Source organism: Sceloporus occidentalis, unplaced genomic scaffold, assembly GCF_023333645.1.
Source record: "Sceloporus occidentalis isolate IW3139 unplaced genomic scaffold, rSceOcc1.0.p SCAF_8, whole genome shotgun sequence".
Lineage (NCBI taxonomy): Eukaryota > Metazoa > Chordata > Lepidosauria > Squamata > Phrynosomatidae > Sceloporus > Sceloporus occidentalis.
Window position 1 is genome coordinate 17906850 of NW_028316988.1, and position 20657 is coordinate 17927506.

At 45.3% G+C, this 20657-nt stretch overlaps 1 protein-coding gene across 2 annotated transcripts in view; it reads right to left on the minus strand.

Annotated features, from left to right (window-relative positions):
• LOC149308079 (NMDA receptor synaptonuclear signaling and neuronal migration factor-like) overlaps positions 1 to 18144 on the minus strand; it is a 38495-nt gene extending 20351 nt beyond the window's left edge. The window contains exons 1-6 of one of the 2 annotated variants that reach the window (XM_089535042.1): positions 17959 to 18144; positions 5100 to 5161; positions 3859 to 4410; positions 2635 to 2710; positions 1897 to 1902; positions 279 to 347 (exon numbers count right to left, since the gene is read on the minus strand). In XM_089535042.1, the coding sequence (XP_089391168.1) occupies positions 279 to 347; positions 1897 to 1902; positions 2635 to 2710; positions 3859 to 4410; positions 5100 to 5161; positions 17959 to 18029 (836 nt within the window). In that variant the 5' untranslated portion in view covers positions 18030 to 18144. The remainder of the gene's footprint in view (positions 1 to 278; positions 348 to 1896; positions 1903 to 2634; positions 2711 to 3858; positions 4411 to 5099; positions 5162 to 17958) is intronic. The other variant, XM_089535041.1, reaches the window with a different exon arrangement.
• Positions 18145 to 20657: the final 2513 nt, after the last annotated feature.

A 20657-nucleotide genomic window follows, 5' to 3' on the forward strand; every position in this document is an offset into this window, starting at 1 on the left:
GAATCTCATCAGACATTAGCAAATGTTTGGCCTCCAGGTCTTGCCAAGTCAGCTTGGAGTGACTGTGTCCCATTAAGGATCAAGGAACTGCCTGACTTTGTTCCTTGGAATCATTTTGATGCAACAATTCCCAGCATGGAGGCTTCTAGCATATGCACCAACTCCCAGCCATCATTTTTTCTGGGGGGAAAGAAGCCGCACCAATGCCCCTTTGCTGGTGGGCCCATGCATCGACAAGGCAAGGATTGAACCCGTGCGAGGAAAAGATGCCCTCGTACCTCTGGATCAGAGTTGCAGAATCATTCTCGCGCTTCCGTCTCTTCCTCTCCGCGTAGCCCCTGAATGCCCTGGGAAACCAGTTTGAAGGCATTAAAACCAAACTAGAATAGCTTCAAAACTGGGAAATGACATGAAGGGAAAGGAGAAAGGGACTGAGAGAAGAAAGAGAGCCCTCAAAGCTCCCAAACATGAATTAAGGGGGCAAATCACTTGAGAAGAGGCAGAGACGCAAGCCACAACATGAACCACAAAACAAGGTGAGGTGAAACAGCAAACAGGCATGTTGACCATATGTGACACGCTGGTTTGCAGGAGGAGCGGACACAAATAGACCAGGAGATGCCACAGCTGAAGAGTTTGTGGAAAGGAGATCGCATCATATATTGGAAGACCAAAGCTGTCACCTCTCCCATTCAAATACGCAATGTCCTCCCCGACCATCTCAACAGCAGCCAAAGATGGGGAAAGCACAGAAATAACAATGGGATAGACACAGATTTTGACTAAACATTAAGAGAAACCTCCTAATGGCCAGAGATCTCAAACAGCTCCACCACAAGTTCTTGGGCGATGGTGGCTTTTTATTCTCTGGAGGCCATTTGAGCAGAAGCTGGGCAGACAACTTTCTGGGATACTATGGTTATACTTTATGCTGTCAAATCCTGTGCTGAGCTTGGGGTTAGATTTAGATCAACTGTTCTCAATAGTTGGTGCTCTGGGTGTTTTGGATGCCAAGATTCCTCACCATCAGCCACATTGGCAGGAGATTCTGGATGTAGAAATCCTAAAACTCCTGGAAAAACCAAGGTTTGAGGAGGAGTGGACTATACAGTCTGCCAGCTCCCTTTTCCCAACAGAATGGTATTATGCCTACCGGAGGGCAAAAGAAAAAGAAGCAGCAAACTTCAAGATGCTGCTTTTTAAAAGAGAGAACTTAAAAGAAATAGCAAATGCAGTGGTTCCCAAATGTAGCTGCTCCAGTTGTTTCAGATTTCAGCTCCCAGCATTCCTGACTTGTTAGCCAAGCTGGGAGTTGTAGTCCAAACTCCTATTAGGACCAAAGTTTGGGACACACCAATGTGTTTCAGTGGAAACCTTTTGCGGGAACACAAAAATACAATTCACTGGGTGCTTGCAGTTCCAACATCCCATTTCTCATCATGCCTCACAATCCCTTTAGTTCTTCTTACCTAGATTACCAATAAGCTAGAAGCAGAAAAGCAACAAAGACCAAGAATCTTGCCATCCTGGTCTCTTGGAAGCAGGGCGCAGTTGAAAAAGATAAAGCATAAAGGAACATTAGAGAAAACAGAAGCGTTTCCTTGCTAGTTGGGTTTAATCTTCAGGCATTCACCTGTCAAAGTGTGTTACCAAACAAGCCCAGGAAGTATACCAAATAGTGGAGAGAGAAATGGAACCGCAGGACCTAGAAACTATAGTCTCTCTGCAAAGGGGAGAACTTGGGCAGAAGGAGAAACCAGTGCCCTAGATCCTTTTTTGTATTATCCGTCAGTGGCCAAAGAAAGCAAGGGAAATGCTGGTTTTACCTAAAGATGTCAACAAACAAGGAAGGGTATATTTCACGTTGTGGAAATGGGTGGTCGAGGCTATACTTACGAGATGCTGATGGTCCCAAGAAGAAGCAAGGAGGAAAGAGGAGAGAAAGAGAAAAGACACATTAGAAAAAGAGAGATTCTTCCTTATCATTCTGCTCTCCTCATGCTTTGGTACTAAAATCCTCGGATGCTAATGGCTTTAGGGAGATTCTCCAGGGGGGGGGAAATCTATGGTATGTGTGTGCCACAAAAAAAAAAAAAGGTATGGCAACTTTTAAAGCTGCCTTTTAAAGGACTTTGCTTAAAAACCGGGTTGCAAAAGACAGGTTGAGTCCCCCGTATCCAAAATGTTTGGGACCAGAAATGTTTGGGATTTTGGAGTTCTTTGGATTTTGGAATACTTGCATGATATACGTAATGATAACTCTTGGAGATGGGACCGAAATGCATTTATGTTTCGTAGACACCTTCGTAGACATAGTCTGGAGGTAATTTTATACACAATATTTTTAATCACTTTGTGCATGAAACAAAGTTTGTGCACACTGAATCCCATTAGTAAAGGTGTTACTGTCTCAGCCAATTCCATGGACATGTTTGAATTTTAGAGTATTTTGGATTTCCAGGCAAGGGATACTCAACCGATATATAAACAGGAATAAATTGCAGAGCAAAGCAAACAAAGAACTGTGATGAAGTTATAAAATAACTGCTTTGTAGCTCATAAAAAGAATGAAAAGGTAATAGAAATCTTATTTGCAACTCTAACAAGTCTTAGTACTATTAGCATTTCACTTACGCTTGCATAGTTGTTGTAGCGGTTTGGAAAGTAAAGAGGTTCTCTTTGGGAAACCAGGTCCTGATAGGAACTTCATCTGGAAGAAGAAGGAAGGAACTAAATCACAGCTTTGAATGTCTAAAGGACTATACCACAAAAATTCAGTCCTAAAGTGCTTGTACACTGTATAAATAATGCAGTTTGATACTACTTTAATTGATACTACTCTATCCTTTGGAATCCTGGGAGTTGTTGAACCAAACCCCAGTGGATACCAAGGGCCCACTGCATTAACCAGGGATGCTGCTGCTTAGCTTCCAAGATCAGAGGGGATCGTGTGCCTTTAAGGTATTTAGCCCATTAAATACAGCATTTGTTGTTGTTGTCTGCCTTCTATGTCATCTTTGACTTATGGCAACCCTATGGCAAATATATCATGAAGTTTTCTTGATAGGTTTTGTTCAGAAATGGTTTGCTATTGCCTCCCCCAAGGCTGAGAGCCTGTGACTTGCCCAAGATGACCCAGTGGGTTGCATGGCTGAGCTGGGAATCGAACCCTGGTCTCCAGAGTTGTAGTCCAACACTCAAACCACTACTCCAGAATGGCTCCAAATACAGCATAGCAAATAGACTATATAACATTGCTCATTTCAAGTCTGAACTAAAGACTTTTCTGTTCTCTGAAGCATGTCAGATTGCAGTTTCATATTCTCTAATGATCCAGACTAATGTTTATTATCTATCTATAGTTTCATAGTTTTATGGTTGCACTGTAATGGAATAAATTGTTTATTTACTGTATGATGTTTTATATCTTATGACTTTTGGATTGTATGCCTGGGGCAGGTTTTATGTAGTTTTGAAACTCTTGTAAAGTGCCATGCAAAACTTACAGTGCTATATATATAAATAAATAATACTACAGTGGAGCCTTACCTTACGCAGGGGATCCATTCCGGACCCACTGCATAAGGCGAAAAATGCATATGCTTGAGTCCCATTGAATATAATGGGGCTCGTGCTTGACGCACGGGAGAGAGCGCATGCCATCCATCATTTTGCCGTGTGGCTTCAGCATAAGCTGAAAGCCGCGTATAGTGCATGCGCACATGGTGCGGGCGCACTGTACTACTAATAATAATCATTACAGTGAGTTCATCTGGTTGCCCACTATTGGAGGCAGAAAACTAGGCAGGATAGTCCTCTGATCCAGCCAACATTGTAGCTCCCACATTCAGCACTTACCTGAGACACGATCGATGCTATACATCCTCTCCAGCTTTTTCCGGCGCCAACCTGTCTCTCCCGCTTGGTGATGGTGGTGATGATGATGATGGTGATGATGATGCTCCAGATCAAAGCTGGGCTGAGAAGGTGTGGCCAACTGGACGCAGCCAGGACATTCCTTGGAAACTTGGCGGCTGCTGGCCCAGCTCCCTTTGCAATGCCTGTTGATGTTCTGGGAACTGCCCCCGTTCTGTAGTGGCTGGCCCTGGGAGCAATGTTCTTCCTCCTCTTCTTCTACATCCTCCTCCTCTTCCTCCTCTTGCCCAGCTCCTTTGATGACCACCAACTCCATGCTCTCACTTTGGTGCTGGGAAAGCATGGGCCTCTCCCCGGAGATGGTGTAGACGCGCGGCTTGGGGCCCTCGCTCATCATCTTCTCACCATGCTCTTCCGAAAAGCTCCGCTCAAACTTGCCGTCGGAAATGAGCGACAGCCGGCGCTTGTTCTGGGTCGCTTGGTGCATTTCGGGAGAGTCTTCCTGCCCGATGTAGGATTCCGCCAGCAAATGATCTGAAACAAAGACAAGCCACATTTAGGGACCTAAACGCACCTCTGTGTTGTGGACATGATCAGGAAAGGAGAGGGAGGGATTGTAGCCAGACATTAGAAATCTTGGCCAAGATTTTGCATCAGAAGCTACGATGTGCAACTTTATTCTTTTACATACAACCTGTTTTAATAGTATAAAAAATTAATTCTGTTTTAATGTCACATTTTTCTGTTTTTAACTGTACTATTTTTAATCTTGTCTCAGTTTTGTGAAAAACAGTGGTCCCTCCGTATCCATGGCTTGAAAATATTTTTTAAAAGTATAAATTGTAAACAGCAAATGTTGATTTTGTGACTTTGTATAAGGGACACCATTTTACTACACCACTGTATTTAATGGGATTTGAGCATCCATAGATTCTGGCATCCCTGGAAGGTCCTGGAACCAAACCCCACCGGATACAAATTGTATTTATTTATTGCATTGATATGCCATTGTATTTATCTATTTTATTTATTGCATAGATATGCCACCTTTCTCCAGTATGGAACTCAAGGAGCAGCCCATACCATAAAACGAAATTAGCTAAAAACATAGTGGTAAAATTAAAACACATATCTGCACATGGGCCAGCATTTATTTAAACTGAAACCACAAACACACCCATGTTGAAAGAAACCCATCATGGCATTTTCAGAATTCCTCTTACCTGAACCATTTTTGCCCTCTGGATGGTTTTGGGAAAGATAATCTCCAAAGGCCCTTGCCGCTCTTCAGGCCAGCAGACGAAAGCCCAGAATGAGAGAGAAAGAGAGAGAAGAGAAGGGGAATTAGCTACCACACTAAGAAAATCCAGTTCGTAAATCCACTTACCATTTCTATTCATCCCAAAGAACTGAAGGAAAAGGAGACAGAGAGAGAGGGAAGGAGAGGAAATGTATGGCATCCATTTTACTACATTTCCGTTTCTTCCAAAGCATCCCCCACAGATACATATGCACAAAAACAACAGCTTAAAACTGCTATGAGCATTACACTTTGTTGTTGTCATTGTGCGCCTTCAAGTCATTTCTGACTTTTGGTGATCCTAAGGTGAACCTATCATGGGGTTTTCTTGGCAAGGTTCAGAGGAGGTTTGCCACTGGCTTTCCCTGAGACTGAGAGAGTGTGACTTGCCCAGTGGGTTTCATGGCCAAACTGGGAATTGAACCCTGGTCTCCAGAGTCACAGCCCAATGCTCAAACCACTATGGCACACCAGAGTGGAATATGTACAGGTAGATCTCAGGTCTCATCTGCACTGCAGAAATAATGCAGATTTGACACTGCTTTAACTGCCAAGGCTCAATGGGATCCTGGGATTTGTACATCTTTATTCAAAATGCAACACAGTTATGTAAAATCTTACAAAAAATATCTATAAAAGAAAGCCTTTCATTCATGCCATATCCTGTTTTATCATTCCTATCTATTATTTTAATCTTCAAAACCACATTCACATCATCTTTCTTTCTTTCTCCTACAGCATCTGTAATTCCTACAGCTGAGTCCTGGGATCTGTAGTTTGTTGTGGCATCAGAGCTCTCTGTCAGAGAAGGCTAAATATCTCACAAAGCTACAAACACCATAATCCCATAGCAATGTGCCATGGCAGTTAAAGCAGTGTCAAACTGCATTGCTTCTGCAGTGCATAAGTCAATGTGTAGTTTGAGCATGTCTCAGCAGTTGAACATATTTCAAGCAATTTTTCAGTTTCAAAACTAACAATGTGCATGTGTGAACTAAACAACCAGGACAGGCACACCCTGCATAAGAAAACAAAAATCATTTTAACCTTCCCGAGACCACCTGAAGGCTTCGGCTAAAATGCATCCATTTTCCATTTTTGCTTTCTCCTTTTTCTTCTGCATTTTTCTTTTTAATATCGACATTGAATTTATTAAGCTGTCTATATGAGGAAGAAAAAATTCCCCCCAGGTTGTGACGCTCGGCATCCAGCCAAGCCAACGGCTGTGACAATGTTCTAGCCGTATGCTCTCTGTCTTTTAGCCATGCCCTCTTGCCTTCCTTTTAGCTCCCTACAGAAAGTATTTGGAAGGCACACTGCCAACAGTGCTGTCAATCCCAGTGGTAGCCCAAGAACCTGGCATTTGACACATCCAAGCCCCTTCATCGCTAGCCCAGGCTCACCAAGAAAAGCTTCTCTCTGTGGGTACACAGAGGGAGCATGTCCTCTGGAAAGACAGCCCTTCTGAAATATTAGCATTCCACAACCCAGTGAAAAAATGACATCTCCAACAGATGTTGGATGGGCCTCTTTCAGGAATGCTTTCACTGTGTATTCCTGCATGGCAAGGTATTGGACTGGTTCCCAACCATTGGTCCTCATTTGTTTTGGACCCCAGCTCCCCAGAAGTCCTAGTCAACTTGGCCAGGAATAATGGAAGCTGAAGTCTAAATCATCTAGAGGACCCCAAGGTTGGGCACTATTGATGGTCCTTGTGGTCCCTTCCAGCTCTAAGAGTCTATGATTATTAATTCCTACTTTGCAGCTCCCTCTTGTGTATATGTCTAGTTGCAACATTGAGAAAAGACTTAACTGCTACTTCAATCTGTTTCTGCACACCAAGAGGAAGGGAGGACATCTTGGAAAAAATGTGGAGTTGGAGGCAACCATTCTACTGCTGCCTGTGTGCAGATTGTTTAACACAGAGGCACATTCAAAGTGTGTCATCCCCCAAAGCCAGCCATTTAAACTGAAAATGCAGAAGCAGGAAAATGCATGCCAAGGACAGAAAAGGAGACCATCTCTCGACTCTTAAAAAAAATTAGGCATTTTAGAAAACCCCATCAGAATACTTTTGTTGGGACTGACTTCAGGAATGGCGCAGCTTGACAGAGCCATTAATCTGCCGTGGAAGACCTGCTCTGCAGCACATGGCATGTGGTTCAAGCTTCCCGAAGAGGACCGCAACACAGAAGCGCCGTCTGCAGCAACACAGGAGTCACCGCACAACGTAAGACCCAACAAGCTTTGTGTTACGGCACCCAAGGGAAATGACAGATAGCACACTAGAAGCCAAGCAAGGAGATGGGATGGGAGCAGGTGCTCCAACGGTATCTGGTTTGTAACTGGCAAACGTCCATGACCTGATGCCATGAATGGGGATGGGTAGGGCATCTTGCAACCACATCAGCACAGTGCCTCTGCAGGAAAGCCAAAAACCAAACCTGGGAGCAGCTAAGACCTTGTAGCCATCCTAGCAGCAGAGCAAGGGGGTGTATTTTGGGCATGTGCTGTAACCTTCCCACATCTGCAAAATTTTTACGACCCGCCTGCTAGCAAGAACACAGCGGCACAGGTCTCTGAATGGCACAGCAGAGAAGCTTCCTTTCAGCCAAGGAACAAGAAAGGACTCCATCGTGTCCTCCTGTTCGCAGAAAAAGCAGGACCATGCAGTCACCATACAGGTTGAATTGGCACACTAAAACATTCACAGCCCAGGGCAAGATGCAACACTACAGGATGCCAGGCTGGACCATTTACAAATGCACAACTGGATGGAAAGGACAAAATAAAATGTTTTTTTACTTAGCTTTACTAGGAGGGAGTGCTGAAAAGTTCTCACATCCACCAAGAAAGGAATGACCTAGAGTTATGAAACTTATATGGAATCATAAAATCCTAGAGTCGGAAGAGACCCCAAGGGTCATCCAATCCAACCCCCTTCTGCCACGCAGGAAAACACAATCCAAGCACTGACAGGCAGCCATCCAACCTCTGCTTAACAACCTCCAAAGGAGAAAACTCCACCACACTCCAAGACAGCATATTCTATTGTTGAACAGCTCTTACTATCAGGAAGTTTTTCCTAATGTTTGGGTGGAATCACTTTTCCTGTAGCTTGAATCCATTGCTCTGAGTCCTATTCTCTAGAGCAGCAGAAAACACGCTTGCTCCATCCTTAATATGATATCCCTTCAAATATTTAAACAGGGCTATCATATCACCTCTTAACCTCCTCTTCTGTAGGCTAAACATACCCAGCTCCCTAAGTCTTTCCACATAGGGCATAGCTTCCAGACCTTTCACCATTCTGATCTACTCTGGATGCGCTCCTGATCCTCAATACCCCACTTCAATTGTGGTGTCCAGAATTGAACATAGTATTCCAGGTGAGGCCTGACCAAAGCAGAATAGAGTGGTACTATTACACGTTATTCCTTATATTCACCCCAAAGTTTGATCCACTTAAAGCATCATTTCTCAAGTTTCTTTAACCCTTCCACAAAAGATTCTGATGTCTGGTCACTGAAATACTGCTCCGTTGCTGCTATCACCTCTGAGTCATTCAAACATGTCCTTCTTTTGAAGGTCTGGAAACCAGAAACAGTCAGGCAAAGCAAGACCAGTGGATGGTCTATGCACTCAATCTACAAATTCTTCAAAACCTCTGTCTTGCCAGCCCTGTGAACGGCTGCATTGACCTGCAAAAGGTGAACCTCTTTCTGAAACTTTCTTTGCAATGTACAGTGGGCCCTTGGTATCCACTGGAGTTTTATTCTCTATTGATGCCAAAATCTGTGGATGCTAAAGTCCTAGTAAATACATAATAAAATGGTGTCCCTTATACAAAATGGCAAAATCATGGTTTAGATAGATGGATGGATGGATGGATGGATGGATGGATGGATGGATAGAATCTTTTCAAGCTGTGAATGATTGAATCAGTGGAAAAAGAATCTGAATACGGACGGTCAACTGTCCATTGTTTATTGAAGGTGTGTTACTGCAACCTGACACTGGACATCTGCCTTTCTTCAGCCCTCCTTCAACTTTCTTCCACTGCTGACACTTGAAAGTATTCCAGCTAGACAGAGGACAAGGAGGAAAAGAGGACTGATGGAGGGTATAAAAGGATGTTTTTTTAAAGAGCTTCTTTGCCAGAGGATTTGATAAGTGAGGTATGTCTTTGCAGCCCTTGGATTCATTCCCATCACCCCAGCCTTCCCTGCCAAAGATGAGTCATGATGGGAGTTGTAGTCCAAAAACATTTAGAGGTTTCCCTGCCTAGATTGCACCCAACTCCACGCAATCTACACAACTCATTAATGCCACTAAAATACATTTTAAAACACTCATTTTTTAAAGCTAAGTGAGTCACAGCCAAGCTGTAGGAACACCCAGCGCGACATCCGAACTGATTTGTGTGCCACAGCCCACAGTCACCCCGAAACTTAAAGCAGAAAGAGATGGTTGGAACGTCCTGCCTCTTATTTGCCAATGGGATGCCATTAAATTAAGAAATCAACGGTGCTGGAATGACATAAAACGCTACGCTTGAGACCAAGATTATCTCCAGTCAATCCTAGGATTCATATTTTTATCAGCTTTCGAAAACACTGTGGGAGTTATTTTTTCATAAAACCCACACACCTCCAGAGGGTCCCTGGCTGGCAAGGAAGACTCTGGATGACTCACCAGGTATTTGAAAATGGAAGCTTTTGCACGCTGCCTTCATGCAATTGTGGAAACGGCCTTGCAGTACAAAGGATGCTTGCACACATTACGTATCAAACATGGATACACACACACACACTCTTGCATAGGCAACAAACCTGTGTTGCTGCACGTTTATAATGCTGGCTTGGTGGGCATCTGGATCAGTAAGGCAGAGAACCCACTCCAGGTTTTAGATAGTTTTCATTACCTTTCTAAGGAACCGGGCCTATCTGGGGAAGACACCTTGGATAACCTCGTTGTGTGCCTTCAAGTCATTTCCCACTTATGGTGAACCAAAGGCAAACTTAGCATGGCGTTTTCCTGGCAAGATTTATTCAGAGTGGGTTTGCTGTTTCTTTCCCCTGAGGCTGAGAGAGTGCAACTTGTCCACGGAGATCCACTGGGTTTTCTTGGCCAAGCAAGGATTCGAAACCTGGTCTCCAAAGTCACAGTCTAACACTGAAACCACTACACCAGGCTGGCTCTCTGGAGTACCTTGCATAACCTATAAAGCCCTGTGTGGTTTAGGTCTAGCTTATTTGAAGTCCTGTATCTCCCTTTATGACTCCATTCAAGTTCAATGGAGGGACCTTTCTCTCTATCTCACTGCCTTCCCAGGTTCATTTGGTAAGAACAAGGGAGAAAGGGGTGTAGCCAGACTGCAGAAAGAAAGCAGTTTGATACAGCTTTAACTGCCAAGACTCCATCCCACTGAATCCTAGGATTTGTGCTTTGGTAAGGTATTCAAGCATGGTCTGAGAGAGACCTCTGACATCTCACCAAACTACAGATCCCAGGATTCTGTAGGATACAGTCATGGCAGTTAAAGTGATATCAAACTGCTTTCATTCTGCAGTCTGGCTACACCCAGGGTCTTCTTGGCGGCTTATATAAAATGGAAAATCAAGGTTTGCTATTTGGAATTTATACATTTTTTTGAATATTTTCAAGCCATGAACACTTGAATCCATGGATAAAAAAACCTGTGGATAAGGAGGGCTGACTGTACATATTTAATATTTTCAAGCCAAGGATAGTTGAATCCGTGGATACAGAGGGCCGACTATAAATATATTATTTAGGTTTTTGTATCTTTGAATCTGTATTTGTTTCAAAATAGGTCATTTTAAATATGCAATTCCGGGGAGAATAGGTGGGATGTAAATGAAAAAAATAAACAAACTCCCTCGAAGTTTGAATTAAAACTTACAGTGGATTCACTGCATCACGGACATGGGAATCAGCACATCTACCTCCTTCTTGCTTTTCTTTCTGCCACCTCCTACACTCTCTCTTTTCCCTTCCCTTCGCTGCTCCATTTGCCAAGTGAGTTGCCAAGAGAGGGACAGATTGCTCTTATCCCAAGTGTGAGATGATCACTCCCAGAGGGCTTTTGAAACCAAGCCAAGAGCCACAAGCTCTCCGATTTGGTCTTTTATGTCCCAAATATTCCAAAATTCTCACTCCCCGAAATCCAAACTCCAAGCATTTTGGATAAGGGAGACTCAACCTTTTGAAACACAGAAGCTGGAAAGGTTCCTGACTTTTATAGAATGAATAAACAAATGTCAAAGGACACAAAACTGATAAATTATCCGATTTCTCCTTGAAACACGCATTTGTTCATTGTGGTGCTTTGTGTGCTTCCAACTCCACAACTGAATGGGATGGGGAGACGTGACTGAAATGACCCAAACACCTTTGCTTCTCCCATCAATACAATGAATTCAAACCTCATGACTCCTTGCAAAGACATGCATGCATGCATGCTGCCAAGTCAGAGCTGCAGCCTGCAAATCCAAATGCAACTCCCGACAATCCGAGGCGGCAGGAAATTAATTCCAAAAGGACCATCTCAGTGGGACAAACAACATGAAACTTCATCGCAAAGGGAAGGGGCTGCGTTTACAGAGATAAAAGTCCCTCCAAATTGGTGTCGGCAGTTTCGTTGTTTACGAGGATCTAGGCCAAGATGAAAGCTGAGCTGAACTTTAATTAACCATCTTGGGAAACACTGAGCCAGGTCAGCTGGGACTGAAATTAAGAGCAACGTGAAGCCAGTTAACTGTGGTTAACTCAGCATCTCTAGATCTGGGTCGTTTTCCCTCTGGTTCTGGGGACATTTTCCCAGCAAGGAAGAAATAATTCACGGCAAGGGCATCAATAGGGGAGTGCGGGGAGTTTGGACCGCATTAGACCCTAGGAATAGTGACCCCACCAGTCCATTGAGTATCCTAGGGGGGTGGTGATGGTGGGGAAGCCCTTAATGCTGAGAGTAGGCAAGGGATCCTAACCTCTCCGGCGGACAGAGGCTTGGTTTCAAAGGTCCTCTGGAAGCGATCAGCTTGAGGCAAATGAGGGCCAGAGGGCCTTTGAAACCAAGCCATGCGCTACAAGCTCTCTACTCCGATTTGGATGTTAATTTCCCACTGTGATCAACAGGATTGCCTCTCAGGGAAAATGCCCACAAGGTCGCAGTTATTGTCCCTCCCGAAAGGAAATGAAATCTATGTGCTAAAACGATTTCTACGGTGAAATGTTTTATTCTCTGTTGTTGTGTGACGGCATGTCATTTCCAACTTATGGCGACCCTAAGGCAAAGCCATCATGGGGTTTTCTTGGCAAGATTGCTTCAGAGGAGGTTTGCCATTGCCTTCCCCAAGTCACACACTCTCAGCCTCAAGGGAAGGCAATGGCAAACCTCCTCTGAATTAATCTTGCCAAGAAAACCCAAAGCCATCCAGTGGGTTTCATGGCCGAGCGGGGAATCAAACCATGGTCTCCAGAGTTGTAGTCCAACACTCAAACCACTATGCCATGCTAACTCTTTTTAAACTCTATTCTTAAATTAATTTTTTTCTTTAAGAACATTACATCTTACCAATTTTTCATTGTAACTGCATCAAACTATGTACTGCAAATATATTTAGGCTGTATGTATTATTCTTGCTATAAAGACCTTGTCAGCTTTCTTATAATAAAGACCGAGGGGCAGCCTGAGATATTTTGCTACCTGAAGCAGGACTTCAAGCCTCTGAGGAGTCAGGTTGCAATTTGACCCCTTAGAAACTCAAAGTCTTGCTTCAGGCAGCAAAATATAGCAGGCTTTTATCCTGGGTCTTTATTACAAGAAAGCTGACAAGAAGAAAATGAACTCATTTAGAAAGACAAATTAATGGGGTTTAGAGCAAATCAAGCCCGAACTCTCATTAAAAGCGGAGGGGACTATTTGACGGCAAATAACAAAGAGGAAAGAGATAACCCTCCGGGTTTTTCTAGGTTGCAATGCCCATCGGCCCTAGCCAGCACAGCCAAGGGTGAAGGATGATGGGAGCTGCAGTCCAACATCATCAAGAGGGGCACATAGTAAAAACACTCATCAGCCCCAACATACTGTCAAACAGCTCTTACCATTAGAAAGTTCTTTCATGTGGTTTGAACCCACTGCTCCATGTCCTAGTCTCTGGAGCAGCAGCAAACATGCTTGCTCCATCCTCAACATGACATCCCTTCAAAGATTTAAACATGGCTATCATGCCACCCCTTAAACCTCTCTCCTCCAGGCTAAACATACACAATTCCTTAAGCCACTCCTCATAGGATTTGGTAGTTTTCAGACCTTTCGCCATTTTGGTTGCCCTCCTCTGGACACACTCCAGTTTCTTATCATCTTTCTTAATTGTGGTGCCCAGAACTAAACACATTATTCCAGGTGTGATCTGACCGAAGCAGAATAGAGTGGCACTATTACTTCTCTTGATCTAGACACTACACTCCTATTGAAACAGCTTAATATCATATTGGCTCTTTTAGCTGCTGCATCATATATCTTAAAGTAAAGAAATAATTGCCATCCATTTGTCAGCAAGGAAGCTCTGCAGTATCCTACAGATGAAACCATTTCATATAACCAGCAAAAGCCATGGATCCATGTCTTCCTCTTGCTTTAAATCAGAGACACTGGCCTCAAAGTCACAACTGTGGGGGCCCTGCCATCACTCCCCGTACATTTTTTACACTGCTCAGTCAATGCCAAACAACTGCCATGATCAAAACCAAGCTTCAGTGTACATTTCCCTATACTTAGAAACAAGCTATAATAACTAAATCTGTCAGATTTGGCAAAGTTTGCAACTCACTGAATGCTGAGAACTCCAGTTTCCATTAAAAACAAAGCATCTAGTCCTCACTGTTCCTTTGGCTTGCCAAAGGAATAGGCGGCACATGTTGAAATCTCTGAAGCTTGGATGAAGTGAGAGAATAGCACACCTAGAAAAGGAGACATTCAGATAATGCAGCATCTGCAAGTCAGATCCATTCAGCTCCTCCTTTTGCTAATTTAGAATGATTTCTACAGCTTGGTACAGAGAAGGACAAAGCACTCTGCACTATTTCCCCTTGGTCTCAATGTTCCGAGATTTCAGCAAATGCTTTGGCAAGCCTACCTTCAGAACAAGGAGGGCTAAAAACCCCATTAACAAAGGAAACCCATTATTGTCGTTGTTCATTTTACTCATACCCTGACTTCCCCCTTCTCCAAGACTGGAGCTCAAGTCAGCTTCAGAATTAAAATGATAACCATATAGTTAGAAAAAGCCAATGTCGAAATACTATTAAACTGCTAACAACAGTAAAGCAATTTAAAACAAACATTTACGAAGGATAAAAAGCAGTTAAATAGAATCCAATCTAAAATAATTCAAGAGAACCAGTGTGGTGTAATGGTTTGCGCATTGGACTATAGAGAGCAGAGTACAAATATTGCTGGGTAAACTTAGGCAAGACACACTCTCTCAGCCTCAGATGATGGCAATGGCAAACCCCCTCTGAAGAAACTTGCCAAGATAACCCTGTGATAGGGTCACCTTAGGGTCACCATACGTTGGAAACAACTCGAAGGCACACAACCACAACTAAAATACAGCGCCCTCTTTAAAAACCCTTCCCTTAAAAACTTTCAGTTCCAAAAGCCTGTCAGAACAAAAGCATCTTCACTTGCTGACAAAAGGACAAGGAAGGGGTCATGCTGGCTTCCTAAGGGAGTGAGTTCCAGACCCTGGGGTCAATCGTTGAGAAGTCCCTATCTCATGTCCATACCAACCATACTTGTGAAAACGGTCGGACTCAGGTCCCACCAAAGTTCTCAATGCTCTGAGAATGCCATACTATGCTCCAAATCCTATGTTAAATGTAAACTGGAGTCTCAAGTCATTGGTATCATGCTGTCATGTAAAGAACCCTGCACTTTTTTGTGTTTGCAAGAGAGAGGAGATATTTTTGTTTGGGATCAACATCATGATTGGACCAGATATCCAAAAAAGAATGAAGATGAGCAGGGATTCAAGAGTTGCCTCTTTCACTGCTCTGTAGCAGCAAGGTTCCTATGGGAATGCAACCCACCCGCCCCCAAGCCACAAATCTAAACAGTGCACTTGAAATCTCTTGCGCTCAAGACTTCTTGCGCTTGCAAAAGATTTTCCGTTCTCCATACAAAAACCGGCTTCTGGTCCTTCCTTGCGCCTTTCTCTTCCCCAAAATGCAGCAACCGACAAAGGAACCACTCTGAAATTCCCTTGCACAAGAGAGCCGTTTGTTTTCTTCAATGGCTTCCGTTTTCCAATAAAGTCAACCCTGACATTTTCAGTCTCCCCTGCAGTTCTTGCAGGTCTCTTCACTTTTGTGTCATCCAGAAACTGAGTCCACTAATCCTTGTTCACCTGTTCGTCCGGAGCGAGGGAACGGGGGATGATGCCAGGCACGTACAAAGCACCAAATGCAGCGGAGAGTCAAGGCGCTTCAAGCACCAGCTGGCCCAATTCAGGACCTCTTTTTCTGGGTCAACAAGGTGTGAGCGCTGCTTGCAGGTAGATGGCCTCAAGACTGGCACGGCAGGTCATTATCAATTTAGCATGCTGGCATGTAGGTGTTTTTTTTAAACCAAACAGTAAAGACTGAATACAGTGAATAACAATAGTGGCAGGAACTAAAGCAGTTAACAATGCAGCTACCATGAAGATCGTAAGAACATCGCAAAGGAAAATTATTAAATTGTTTAAAGCATAAATTTATATACCAAGAAAAAGGGGAGGTATGTAAGACCCTATTAAGAATTAAAGAATATATAAATCTGGACACTTCTGACTGTATTGACTATACAAACCCCAGTGTGGTCACACATTGGGGTTTGATCCAGTACACAAGAGTCCATTGGTGTCTGATCTTTTGGGGGTCTGATAAGGACTGAGATGCTCACCCCCCCAGCATAAATGTAAGGGGAGGGTCCATGCTTGTGGCCAAATTGGCTTCAGAACTGCACAAATGCCCCTCACTAAGTGCAGATCGGACTGCCTTTACAGAACTGGAAACTGACCACAGCAGCCAGCGATGGTGGGCTTCCTTGGGACTTTGCCACAAACCGGTTTATGACTCCCCTCCCATCCCTGCCCAAACCTTAGGCAGCTGTCCAAACATTTCCCCCCTCATGTCAGCTGCTATTTTGGCCCAACCAGACTAAAAATACAGAAGGGAACTGACAGGAGGGAAGAAGGAGGCAGAGTCCCACACCTTGAGGAGATGATGACCCGCTTGTGGAGCCGCAAAGTCTGGGTGGTGGTCTTCTCTCACACTGCTGGAGAAAATGCCAGGCAGAGGGGAGAAGAAACTTGGGGCTGGGGATGACGTTTTGCCCTTAAGCGAGATGGCTTGGCCCCCTCCTCTGAGTTGAAGGACACCAAAACCTGGCCATCTATGGAGAAGGCACCCAGGGCTGAGATGCCTTCCCCCTTTTGCCCCATGTCCAGGAACAGTGTGATGTAGTGGTTTGAGTGTTCCTTTATGACTCTGGAGACCAGGCTTACAATCCCAGCTCAGCCATGGAAATCCACTGGATTTGACCTTGGGTGAGTCCCACTCTCTCAGCCGCAGAGGATGGCCATAGCCAACCCTTGAGTCCTTGTACTGGGAGGAAGGCTGGATATGAATAATATCAAGAAGAATAAAAAGAAGAAGAAAGCTGTCAAGAAAGCCCCATGATAGGGGTTCACCTTAGGGTTGCCATAAGTTGACTTGAAGTCACGCAACAACAAATGTAATGGGATAGCTTGGAGATGAAAACTAAGCCTCCCCTCAAAATTTGCTTACGTTTCCTAGACACAAAGGCCCAGAAGGTGTGTCTAGGTGTCATTAAATCATAGAGCCATAGAGTTGGAAGAGACCCCAGGGGCCATCCAGTCCAGCCCCATTCTGCCATGCAGGAACTCACAATCAAAGCATCCCTGAGAGATGGCCATCCAGCCTGTTTAAAGACCTCCAAAGGAGGAGACTCCACACTTCCAAGGCAGCATCTTCCACAGTCCATCACCTCTTACAGTCAGGAAGTTCCTCCTAAGGTTGCTCTGGAATCTCTTTTCCTGTAGTTTGCTCCCTCCTCGCTATGACATCCCTTCAAAGCCTTGAAACAGGGCTGTCACATCACCTCTGAACCGTCTCTTCTCCAGACTCAACATTCCCAGCTCCCTAAGCCTTTCCTTTTCGGAACCCCCAAACCAGGGACTGCCAAAGCTGCCTTCAAAGTGGCACCAGCCTTTTACGCACGGCAAAGCCTTCCTTCCCTTCCCCAGGTGGGCATCTCTCTTGGGCTGCCCACGTTCCCCAAGCCTTCCTGGCCCCCTTCCAGCCCCCATCGAAGGGAGTGATCGGGGGAAAGGGGGAGAAAGTGGCCCCCAACCCTCCACGCCTCCTGGGCTCCTTTGCGCCTTTACGCACCGCTTTTTACGCACAGCTTTGGCACCTTCCGAGGCGGCTCTCTCTGCCTCCCCGAAGCCACCCAGCCCCCCCTCAAAGCCAAGGGGACCAGATGCCCCCCCTGCCAAGGGGGCACCGGGAAATGGAGGACAATGGAGGACGTGCCCCAAAGGAAAGCTCCTCCGGACACCACCCAGAAAAACCACGCTCCTCTTTGGAGTCCCCTTCTGGAGAGACTGAGAGGCTCCTTGGGCATCTAGAGAGCCCCCGGGGGACCCATGGAGGACGTGTCCTGGCAAAGGAGGACGCCTCCTGCTGCTTACCGGACTTTGGCCGCCACCGAGGCCACGGCTTCGTGGCGGAGGGAGCGGCGTTTGGAGACGGCGGTGCCCATGGTCCCTCGGGAAGGCGGAGGGCCTTCATCGCCAGCGCCAGACAGCCCCAAGGCCCACGCCGCCCATGCCCCTGGCGGCTCCGGCTGCTGGGAGCCCTGCTCCTCCTCCTCCTCCTCCTCCGGCTCCAGGAGAAGAGAGCCCAGCCACACCAGTGCCTCTGCTGCCCAGAGAGAGAGAGAGAGAGAGGAGGCAGGCAGAGGAGGAGGAGGAGCCCCAGCCCAGGAAAGGGCCGCCCCTCTGCGCCCAGCCTTGGCTCCTCTGACTGCAGGCCCCCAGAGAGAAGGAGGAGAAGGAGGAAGGGAGGAAGGAAGAAGAGAAGGAGAAAGAAGGAAGGAAGAAGATTAAAGGAGAAGGAGAAAGGGATGAGGAAGGTGGGAGAGGAAGGAGCAAGAAAAAGAGGAGGAGGAGAAAGAAAGGAGGAAAAGAAAGGAAGGCAAAGAAGAAGAAAACACAACAACTCCTCTTTGAAATGTGAGGCTGAAGAGGATGCTGTGAGTGAGCAAAAAAACCCCAGCCAAATAAAGGAGGAATTTGTATCATTCATCCACCACATCCATGGATGTTTTACCCACAGATTCAACCATCTATGGCTTGAAAATGTTCCAAACACACACACATTTTAAACAGCAAACCTTCCATTTTGCCATTTGCTATCTACAGTGGGCCCTTGGTAGCCACTGGGGCTGGGTTCCAAGACCACCCTTGGATACCAAAATCCATGCCTCCCAGTGTTTGTGGCATTCATAGCCATGTGTGTGCCTCAGTGTATCTGTGTCACACACACACACACACACAAGCAAAATTCAATCACAGTCGATGCCCAGACAGGTAAACAGTGGGTTAGGTGGGTGAAGAGGCAATCTTTAGCCAAACATATGCCTCAATGTGACCCTTTAATAATCTGTACTGATGTTCAAATGCAAGAGAGGCCAACCTAAATCACAGCTGATTTGGATTTCGGAGACTCACAAACCTGTGGCGGATGTCCATGGTAAATAGAAGTGCAGGTGTTCATGGCATCGGGCCGCATAACCTGGGCCCAAGGCAGGCTTTACCAAAAAGAAAAGAGAGAAGTCAATCCAGGTTTTAAAATTTCTATACCTATATATAAATATATACAGTAGGTGGATTCCCAAAGTGCAGAGGGAAAAAATGAGGACTGAGCCTGTTAGGTAGACACAGAATGATGGTTGGGGTTAGTTAGAGCTGGTCAATGTTACTCTTTTGGATTACTGTATGTATTGGATTGCATAAAATGAAGCCTATACTTGGCCCACCAGCCAAGGACTGGGGCCATTCATCCTTGTGCCATGTTCCCTTCTGCAGCAAATTACCAGTAATTCAGAGTTAATTGTAGCTTCAGGGCAAGCACCAACTGTGTCAAAAGGGTAACCGTAAGCAAGAAAGAGTGGGACGTTCCGCGTCAGGCGTGACGGAGACAGCGGCTCGGCTGGCTGCTACTCACATTGTAAATGGGTCTGGCCAGAACCACAAACCCCCCTGAGAGCCTGGAAGGCAGCTCCATTATGAGTCTGCAACAGTGTACCAGTGGCTTTGCTTCAGCTATTGCGCTTCAGTCTCCCTCCATTACAGAATTTTGTATCATTGGCCGCATAAGCCCAAGGGGACAAGACATTTGATTACTTTACAATGTTCCTTCCTTACTCTGTTTCTTGGCTGCCTGGTGTATTTGGGAAGCAAAGCCAGGGAATTGCACACAAAACCCAAGAGAAATACAGGCATAGTGCAGTTAATACTGCCTCTGATGACAAAGCTCTTTTTTTACAAAGTCTTTTTACACCCGCTAGAGCCTCCATTTCTCCCCTTTTCTTCCTCTGTCTAGTAGAAGGTTTTTTAGCAGCATCAGCATTGGGAGGAGGATGAAGAAGGGCTGGAGAAACACAGACTTGTGGTGGCAGATTTCAGTGATATGTTTATGGCAAACGATGCAATAAAACTTGAGCTGAGGATGAAGCTGGGATCCTGCTCTAGCTGATCCTACTGTTACTGTGTGTGTGCCTGCCTCCAGAATGCTTACCTAGCAATGCAAGGAACAGTAAAACAGAGAGAAAAGTGGGGCACAGGCAAGTCTGCTTAATAGTGTACATGCACCCCTCCAGCACTGGCTGAACCTCAGTAAGGCAGTCACATCATGCTCTCTCAGATGGTGCAACACATGTACCAACCCATGGATTCACTCCCTGTAGTGGCACAGAGGTTCTCATAGCCCATAGTAAAAGCATGTGACTTAGAAAACCATTACCCTCCCTCTTCTGCCACTTACTTGGGCTTCATCTTCCCCCAACCAGATGTTCTTTGGAGCCTTCCTATCTTCCGACAGAGAGGTGGCACAATCAACCCATCCATCAGGGCCTGAGACTGTAGCCTTGCTCACTAAACCCACTCATTAGCAGACTTCCAAATTGGCCTAATTGGGAAACATTACGCCAATCAGGGGAGACGTGCCTCTGTTTATATGTTGCAATGATGGAAATTTTGGAGAAGGGGGAGAGGGAGTAGAGATAGATGGGTGGACCAAAAACATGTCATAGTCCTGGAGTGGACAAAATGCATAAATCAGTTCTGATCTGCATCTGGTTCACACTTGCGCGGAATTGATTTATCCA